At 45.6% G+C, this 9307-nt stretch overlaps 2 protein-coding genes across 2 annotated transcripts; both read left to right on the plus strand.

The window, feature by feature from the left end:
• The first annotated feature begins 1118 nt into the window (after positions 1-1118).
• LOC125101216 (uncharacterized) lies at positions 1119-4385 on the plus strand. The gene is made up of 4 exons (XM_047731808.1): positions 1119-1191; positions 1645-1770; positions 2657-2809; positions 4060-4385. Exons 1-4 carry the CDS (start codon positions 1119-1121, stop codon positions 4383-4385), a joined length of 678 nt encoding a protein of 225 aa, XP_047587764.1.
• A 944-nt stretch (positions 4386-5329) lies between these two features.
• LOC125101217 (protein FAM170A-like) lies at positions 5330-9085 on the plus strand. The gene is made up of 4 exons (XM_047731809.1): positions 5330-5336; positions 5448-5600; positions 6842-7741; positions 8885-9085. Exons 1-3 carry the CDS (start codon positions 5330-5332, stop codon positions 7354-7356), a joined length of 675 nt encoding a protein of 224 aa, XP_047587765.1. The 3' UTR covers positions 7357-7741; positions 8885-9085.
• Positions 9086-9307: the final 222 nt, after the last annotated feature.

Consider the following 9307-nt stretch of genomic DNA (forward strand, 5'->3'; position numbering starts at 1 on the left):
TGCTGTAGTGTCAGTTAAACCTAAAAGGGAAGAATAAATGTAAAATGAAACCATGGCTTGTAGTACTCTAGACATATCTGACTGCAGAATATGTAAAAGCTCTGAATTGATAGTCATTCACATTAAGGGTCCTATAGTAATGACTTACTGAACGTGAACTCAGTCTAAAACTACAAAGCACACAATCTAAGGCAGATTCTGTAAACACAGTGAACATTAAGGTTTAGCATCAAAGAAGATCATTTAATTGAACAGTGCTATAGGGATGGTAAATAAGAATGTTTACAGTTAATAAAGATGTGGTCATAAAACACTACCAAGAAAAAATATTTAAAAAACCTGAAGTTTTAAAGTGAAAAATAATGTTCTAGAAATTATAAATAATGTGACACACAGATCACTTGTTATATAGGGAAGACATACTGCTGTACGTCTCTAGAAGGATGCTGCAGTGTAACCCACGAAGCTCCTGCTGCCTTCACATGAAATGGCCATATCACCTCTACACTCTCTGCATAAAATTGTTGAAACGTGACAGACACATACACACATCGGACTGTGTTCACAAACATGGCACACATACTAAGTCTCTAGAAAATACAGCACCCCACTGAATTGTCTCATTCCTAAACCAGCATGACCTATCAGACACTCTCCAGCAACCTAAGAGACAAAGTAGGTGCATTTTGTGAAGTAAAAATTGAGTTATAAGCTTCCCTGAAGTTTTAAAACCCAGGAGGAGACTTAATATGTTTGAGTTATTTTCTAAGGAACAAAAATTGACCTATTTCCTGAACGTTGAGTTTGGAAATGTAGATTAGGAGGAAGAAAAACTAACCGGTGATTTTTGTGATATGTTTAAATTCATGGCAGAGATCGAGATGATCCTAGAAATACACATATTTTACCAGGGAAATAACCAACAGCCTAGAATTTCGCTGTTCACTGGTAAGGTTTAGAGGTAGGCTTATGTGTACGGTGAGTATAGATGCAAAAATTAATCAGAACAGTGTGTGGGAATGTGAGGAGGGTGACACCACCAACTGGGCCAAGTGACAGCTGAGCCATTTGGCAGTTGGTAGCTCCTAGGAGGGGAGCTGTGCCCAATGTTGGGAGGTATGGCCTGGAGTCAGCCTTGGGGATCCTACTGGAGTCTCCAGGTCACGCAGAGCTGTGCAGCAGAGCCCTCAGGTAAGGTCCAACCCAGATACCTGAAGAGGCCAAGGAGCAGCAGTGGAAGTCGGTCAGTTCCTTCCTGTAAATTTGAACCCTCCCAGGAAGCAATAGGACTTTCATATCGTAAACCACAGCTGGCAGACCAAAGACCTTTACTGACATGCTCTGAATTTATTCTTGTGGTAAACAGAATAGTGAGAGTGCAGGCGCCTTACCATGTACTAGGCAAGAATTTGAGCCTCTGATCCATGGCAGAAAACAACATAAGGCTTTCAGAGGTAACCAGACATTTCATTCCAGAAAATGTTTTTAAATACCTAGATTTTAGAACTTAGAACAGAAGCTGGACTATAATCTTCATGGGGACAAGTGCCGTGTGGGTTATTATACATGCTATTTCTTGAATGTTTAGTGAAGGCAAAAAAAAAAAAAAAAAATCACCTGTCTGCTTTTCCTTCTCTTTCCCAGAAGTTTTAAACACATCTGAAGATGTTTTACCTGGACCCTCTGGGTTGGCCCAAGGCCATGGCCAGATGGCAGCAGATTCAAACTCAGAATACTCCTGTGTGTCTGCGGACAAGCTCTTTTGCTGTGGTTTGTGGTGGGGGAGAGGTCGGGCTGAGGGGGAATCAGGCAGGGAGGTAAGGCAGCATGTTAACCAAAAATTAGATTTAAGTGCCAGTGCTCAGCTATGGCCATAAATGACCCCTTTGCTCAAGGACTGCCCAAGGTCTCTGTTCTTAATTAATAGGCAGAAATGTACCATGTCAGGATCCCTGTCTTCTTTGGAAGACGCTCTTAAAGGATCTCAATGGGAAGATTAAAAATCTAAGAGAAATGTAGAAATACAATTCTAGAAGAGGAGTTTGGGGCAAGTTTGTGAAGTCTTAATTAGAACATCTCCAGCACCAGGATTCCCAGGAAGCCCTGAAAATCTATTTTGTCTATATCTATAATATCATTATATCTATCTATCCTCTCTCTCTACATATATATGCGTGTATAGATAGACACCAACATAGAAGTAGATAGATACACTTGCAGAATTTTTCATAAAACTTGTACCCCATGCTCCCTAATTACACATCCTCTCATGAGGAAAATCAAGCTGAAAATACCCAACTTTAGTGACTGCATACTGTTTCACAGACATGGTTCTTTCTACATGTTCAGTGTTCTTTACACATCTCCAGAAATCCCATGTGCAAGGTACTCAGTATTATGGGCATCCACCATAAACAAAATTTTGATCATTGTTATTTACCTCTCTTTTGGAGTAAGTGAAATTTTAAAAGGTAAACTCACCTTAATATTAGAGTTTTCTACTGAGGAAATCACTTAATTTCTGTGAGAGCAAGTGTCATGTGTGGTGATGTTGTATAAATTAGAGTGTTCACTCAGTGTGGCTCTTTTGAAAGGATACAGACTCCAGAAAATGGCACATCTCAATTTATTGTTTTATTCTTATTCCATTCACCAGAATTCAAGAGGAAGAGTCAAGAGGATGTGGCTCAGCCTAAGTCCTCTGCCGTGGTCCCTCCTGGTGGTGAGGCAGCCGAAGAAAAGTCCACTGCCTCACAATATTTCTCCTGTTTCTCCTCTCGATCTCAGCTCATTTGTGCTAATGAGGATGGTAAGGGAAATACACAGGTGGGGTCTGAGCATGGATGGGAGGTACAACTGAGCTGCTCAGCCCAAGCCCTCTACTTTAAATCTCCACTTAAAAATCTGAAGAGGGCTTCAGGCAGAGGCACAAGGACTGAAGGCTCTGCAGAGGGACAAATGGCAATGTGCCTCCAGGGTTAGGACCCAGTTACTCGTGAGAGTACTGGGACAGCTGGGGGTCAGGAAGAGCACTGTGCTGGTGTGGGCCTTTCATCATAGTCTTCCCCCTCAGGTGAGCATGAACTCCTATCCTCATACACACTCCTGCATCTGTCTGCCTTCCTACCAGTTATGGTCCCATTTCTCCTTCCCTTTGCTTTTAGACATGCCTTCATTCTTCATCAACCTTCCCGGTCTCTAGTATGTGAGGGCGCAGCAATGCCCTCATACCCTGACTCCTTCACACAATCAGACTCACCCATTTACACACTACTGCCCTAAGGAATTTACATCCCCTCACACCAATCACCTGGTTTAACTCCCTCACACTAAGCCAAACTGTGGAAAATTGGTACACCCTGAGAGGGATGCACTTTCCTATAGAGCCTTTCTCATCCACGTGCCACTTCATGCACAAAGACATTGGCACTTCACAGAGCTGCATGTTCGGGGAGCTCAGGTCACTTCTGGTAACACTCTAAGTCCTGTTGTCTCACGACAAGAAACGGCACCACTCCTGCACTTGTTCATATGCTCTGTCACACTGTGGAATACGCCTGCACACGCTCATCCGCCATCACCTTGCACCATCATCAGAAATACTCATCAGGGGCTCCTGGGTGGCTCAGTCATTTGGGCAGCCAACGCTTGGTTTTGGCTCAGGTCATGATCTCAGGGTCATGAGATCAAGCCCTGCGTCAGGCTCCATGCTCAGCAGAGAGTCTGCTTGTCCCTCTCCCTCCACCCCTCCTCTCTCTCTCAAATAAACAAAATACTGAAGAAAAAAAAGAAAGAAAGAAAAAACCAACCACTCACCAGATGTGTCCCAAAACACAGTTGCCACTCCACAAGACACACCACACCCTCATTCCCACATAGTTAGACCATGTACACACCTCAAAGCATAGCACTCAGACACTTGCTCTGTGAGAGCAAGTGTCATGTGTGGTATTGCTGTATAACTTAGAGTGTTCACTCAGTGTGGAGCTTTTGAAAGGATACAGACTCCAGAAAATGGCACATCTCAATTTATTGTTTTATTCTTATTCCATTCACCAGAATTCAAGAGGAAGAGTCAAGAGGATGTGGCTCAGCCTAAATCCTCTGCCGTGGTCCCTCCTGGTGATGAGGCAGCCGAAGAAAAGTCCACTGCCTCACAATATTTCTCCTGTTTCTCCTCTCGATCTCAGCTCATTCGTGCTAATGAGGATGGTAAGGGAAATACACAGGTGGGGTCTGAGCATGGATGGGAGGTACAACTGAGCTACTCAGCCCAAGCCCTCTACTTTAAATCTCCACTTAAAAATCTGAAGAGGGCTTCAGGCAGAGGCACAAGGACTGAAGGCTCTGCAGAGGGACAAATGGCAATGTGCCTCCAGGGTTAGGACCCAGTTACTCGTGAGAGTACTGGGACAGCTGGGGGTCAGGAAGAGCACTGTGCTGGTGTGGGCCTTTCATCATAGTCTTCCCCCTCAGGTGAGCATGAACTCCTATCCTCATACACACTCCTGCATCTGTCTGCCTTCCTACCAGTTATGGTCCCATTTCTCCTTCCCTTTGCTTTTAGACATGCCTTCATTCTTCATCAACCTTCCCGGTCTCTAGTATGTGAGGGCGCAGCAATGCCCTCATACCCTCACTCCTTCACACAATCAGACTCACCCATTTACACACTACTGCCCTAAGGAATTTACATCCCCTCACACCAATCACCTGGTTTAACTCCCTCACACTAAGCCAAACTGTGGAAAATTGGTACACCCTGAGAGGGATGCCTTTCTCATCCACGTGCCACTTCATGCACAAAGACATCGGCACTTCACAGAGCTGCATGTTCGGGGAGCTCAGGTCACTTCTGGTAACACTCTAAGTCCTGTTGTCTCACGACAAGAAACGGCACCACTCCTGCACTTGTTCATATGCTCTGTCACACTGTGGAATACGCCTGCACACGCTCATCCGCCATCACCTTGCACCATCATCAGAAATACTCATCAGGGGCTCCTGGGTGGCTCAGTCATTTGGGCAGCCAACGCTTGGTTTTGGCTCAGGTCATGATCTCAGGGTCATGAGATCAAGCCCTGCGTCAGGCTCCATGCTCAGCAGAGAGTCTGCTTGTCCCTCTCCCTCCACCCCTCCTCTCTCTCTCAAATAAACAAAATACTGAAGAAAAAAAAGAAAGAAAGAAAAAACCAACCACTCACCAGATGTGTCCCAAAACACAGTTGCCACTCCACAAGACACACCACACCCTCATTCCCACATAGTTAGACCATGTACACACCTCAAAGCATAGCACTCAGACACTTGCTCTGTGAGAGCAAGTGTCATGTGTGGTATTGCTGTATAACTTAGAGTGTTCACTCAGTGTGGAGCTTTTGAAAGGATACAGACTCCAGAAAATGGCACATCTCAATTTATTGTTTTATTCTTATTCCATTCACCAGAATTCAAGAGGAAGAGTCAAGAGGATGTGGCTCAGCCTAAATCCTCTGCCGTGGTCCCTCCTGGTGATGAGGCAGCCGAAGAAAAGTCCACTGCCTCACAATATTTCTCCTGTTTCTCCTCTCGATCTCAGCTCATTCGTGCTAATGAGGATGGTAAGGGAAATACACAGGTGGGGTCTGAGCATGGATGGGAGGTACAACTGAGCTGCTCAGCCCAAGCCCTCTAATTTAAATCTCCACTTAAAAATCTGAAGAGGGCTTCAGGCAGAGGCACAAGGACTGAAGGCTCTGCAGAGGGACAAATGGCAATGTGCCTCCAGGGTTAGGACCCAGTTACTCGTGAGAGTACTGGGACAGCTGGGGGTCAGGAAGAGCACTGTGCTGGTGTGGGCCTTTCATCATAGTCTTCCCCCTCAGGTGAGCATGAACTCCTATCCTCATACACACTCCTGCATCTGTCTGCCTTCCTACCAGTTATGGTCCCATTTCTCCTTCCCTTTGCTTTTAGACATGCCTTCATTCTTCATCAACCTTCCCGGTCTCTAGTATGTGAGGGCGCAGCTATGCCCTCATACCCTCACTCCTTCACACAATCAGACTCACCCATTTACACACTACTGCCCTAAGGAATTTACATCCCCTCACACCAATCACCTGGTTTAACTCCCTCACACTAAGCCAAACTGTGGAAAATTGGTACACCCTGAGAGGGATGCACTTTCCTATAGAGCCTTTCTCATCCACGTGCCACTTCATGCACAAAGACATTGGCACTTCACAGAGCTGCATGTTCGGGGAGCTCAGGTCACTTCTGGTAACACTCTAAGTCCTGTTGTCTCACGACAAGAAACGGCACCACTCCTGCACTTGTTCATATGCTCTGTCACACTGTGGAATACGCAGGCACACACTCATCCGCCATCACCTTGCACCATCATCAGAAATACTCATCAGGGGCTCCTGGGTGGCTCAGTCATTTGGGCAGCCAACGCTTGGTTTTGGCTCAGGTCATGATCTCAGGGTCATGAGATCAAGCCCTGCGTCAGGCTCCATGCTCAGCAGAGAGTCTGCTTGTCCCTCTCCCTCCACCCCTCCTCTCTCTCTCAAATAAACAAAATACTGAAGAAAAAAAAGAAAGAAAGAAAAAACCAATCACTCACCAGATGTGTCCCAAAACACAGTTGCCACTCCACAAGACACACCACACCCTCATTCCCACATAGTTAGACCATGTACACACCTCAAAGCATAACACTCAGAGAATTCTGAAATATCACATATGTATATACTTAGGCTCCACATGTCTGCATAGGAATAGTCTCATGGGCATCTCGCCTCCTCCAGATACCGTGGACTTATTCTATTTGTCTTACATTTGAAATTTTCTTTCCTAGGAGTTCCTCAAACAGACCAGGTTGTTTCTGGTGTTGAACACTCCAATGAACGTGAGACTTCCTCACCCTTTCCATATAGCTCCTTTCCATTCCATCTGGTTGATGATCCTAAGCCTTCTGTGTCCTCAGCACACATGGAGGAGGAAACAGTCATGAATGTGTACTATATGAATGTGAAAGTGAAAAGGGGGGTGGCTGTCTTAAGTGACCAACAGGAAAGCCTGGAGCCTCCCACCAAGAAAACAAAAACAGAAAATAAGACCTTTTCTGAAGAGGAATATCCAAGGGCCCAAACACCCGAATGGCTAGTGACCCCAAAAAGTGGGTACAAATGCATGGCGTGCTGCCGGGTCTTCCACAGCTTGGAGGTCCTCCAGGAACATGTGAAGCATGGAGTCCGTGAGGGCTTCAGCTGCCGTGCTTTCCATCTGTCCTTGACTTTGCTGAAGAGCAAGAAAAGGGTAGAGAAGGAAAAGAGTAGGCAGACGAAGAATACTAAGAATACTGGCACATAGATGCCAGAAAGAAAAAAATTTTGGCATGAAGTTGTCTTCATACAAATAAACACAACTCTTTCCAGCCCCTCCAAGAGAAGCAGTAGAGAAGGTCAGACTCTACTGAGGGGGGCTTCATCTTCTCTAAGCAGCGCTAGGACCCACCTTTATTTATGCACATCTCCCACCACCACCACTCCCAGCACACCACCACCAGGAGCAGAGAACCACTTTCAACTATCTCCACTGCTCTCCCAAGGAGGGAGAAGAAGGCAGTTCACACCATGCAGAACAGCAAGATGGTCTCATACAAACTAAAGAGCAATGACCACCCACTTATCATCTCTACCTGAAAAAAGGAGACTCACTGGAAGGGGAAACTGCTGGGGGCCAGATTGTAGAAGAGGTGAGGGCCCTAGGAGTAAGAGAACATCTCAAGTGTTCTTGGGACTCAGGTTTCTGCTGGAGATGCCTCCCAAGGTTCCAGGATAACTGTGTTGAATAATTTCCTTCAGAGGAATACATACTTGGAAGTAGAATGCTTGCTTGATGACAGATTAAGGAGATTGCTTCCTTTCTATGCCCTTTGAAGAGACAGGAGTAAAGACCTGACTAGCAGTTCAGCAGGGCTGAGAAGCCTGGGCCCACCATTCCTAGATTAAGCAAATGTCATGGGAGTCACATCCCTTGGCCTGCCTCCCTTTCCAAGGGGTGCAGGGCAAAGCAGAGACAAGCTTTGTCTGCTGGAGGAAGGGTTGGTATGCAGGCTAGATGTAGTCCTGCCCTTTTCCTGGGTGAGAGTGAGATCTCAGATGTCATGTTCTAAGTTTCATACCTAGAAGAACCTGCTGAAGAGTTATAATCAGAGGATTCCTTTTCTTCCCCCCTTGATATATACTAGGAGCCAGTAGTTCTGGCTGCTTCCTTTAAAGTGTCAGAAGCAACTGGAGAAAAAGAGGGATAGAGGTTACCCTTCTGCCATGGACCATTTCTGGCAACTTTTTTTTTTTTTTAAGAGCAAGAACAAATAGATGAAGAGAGTAGAGGGAGAGAAAAAGTCTTATACAGGCTCCCCACCCAGTGCAGAGCCTGTCTCGGGGCTCAATCTCATGACCCTGAGATAATGACCTGAGCTGAAATCAAGAGTTGGATGCTTAACCAACTGAGCCACCCAGGCACCCCAGTTTCTGGCAACTTTTAATGTGTTGCTTTCTTGAGGATCCCCATGTTCTTTTATGAAAGTTCATGATTCCTGCATCTTATTCTTTATTTTTGTTATAGCAACAAGTGCCTTGTTCTAAGGGATCAGTAGAGGGGTTAAACATAGATGAGACTGCAAAGACTAGCAAAACCAGCTTTGTACCACAATGAATGAGAGTATATCTTAAAAAGAAGGGCTCTTCTTCTAGGGTCCAAGAGTCATAATGGAACCTGGGAATTGCCCTAAATTTTTTGAATCACATAGAGTGAATGAATGTATATCAGTAAAATAAGAAAAGCTGCCTTCCTCATTGAAAGGATCTCCTTCCCTGTTTTGGTTTTCTTGTAGCAACACAGACCCATTGGCCCAAACATTTCAAATGATGGTGTCCTGCACATCCCTGCAGTCTGATGGGAGCACAGAAGTTCTCCTGAGCCCCCTAGCATCAAGGGATGGCTGGCTGAAGATAGATACATCTGATACTCTGCAGCTGCTCCCAGTTAACCTGGTAAAATGCGGTGCCCAGTTCTGGAGAAAACCACCTAGAGCCGTGAGAAGTCCAGGGAATGCTGGGAATTACTGGGCACTCAGGAGCCCCGTAAAATAACTCCTGCTGACCCTCCCCACCCTGCCAGGAGGCAGGCACCACTGAAAATCCCTGCAAGATTGCCTTGTTGGGAAGAAGGCAATATAGGTAGAGAGATGTTAGTACTGTGATCAGGCCATGTCACCTTCCTAGAGCTTTGGCCGGTGGAATAAGAAGATTGATGA

This window comes from Lutra lutra, chromosome 5 (genome assembly GCF_902655055.1).
Source record: "Lutra lutra chromosome 5, mLutLut1.2, whole genome shotgun sequence".
Lineage (NCBI taxonomy): Eukaryota > Metazoa > Chordata > Mammalia > Carnivora > Mustelidae > Lutra > Lutra lutra.

Bases quoted from the DNA above. Each gene is read 5' to 3' on its own strand.
- LOC125101216 (XM_047731808.1), top strand. From the start codon at position 1,119: ATGGCCTGGAGTCAGCCTTGGGGATCCTACTGGAGTCTCCAGGTCACG. The intron at 1,192-1,644 runs GTAAGGTCCAAC...TCTCTTTCCCAG, and splicing joins CTGTGCAGCAGAGCCCTCAG to AAGTTTTAAACACATCTGAA. The intron at 2,810-4,059 runs GTAAGGGAAATA...TCCATTCACCAG, and splicing joins CATTTGTGCTAATGAGGATG to AATTCAAGAGGAAGAGTCAA.
- LOC125101217 (XM_047731809.1), top strand. The intron at 5,601-6,841 runs GTAAGGGAAATA...TTTCTTTCCTAG, and splicing joins CATTCGTGCTAATGAGGATG to GAGTTCCTCAAACAGACCAG.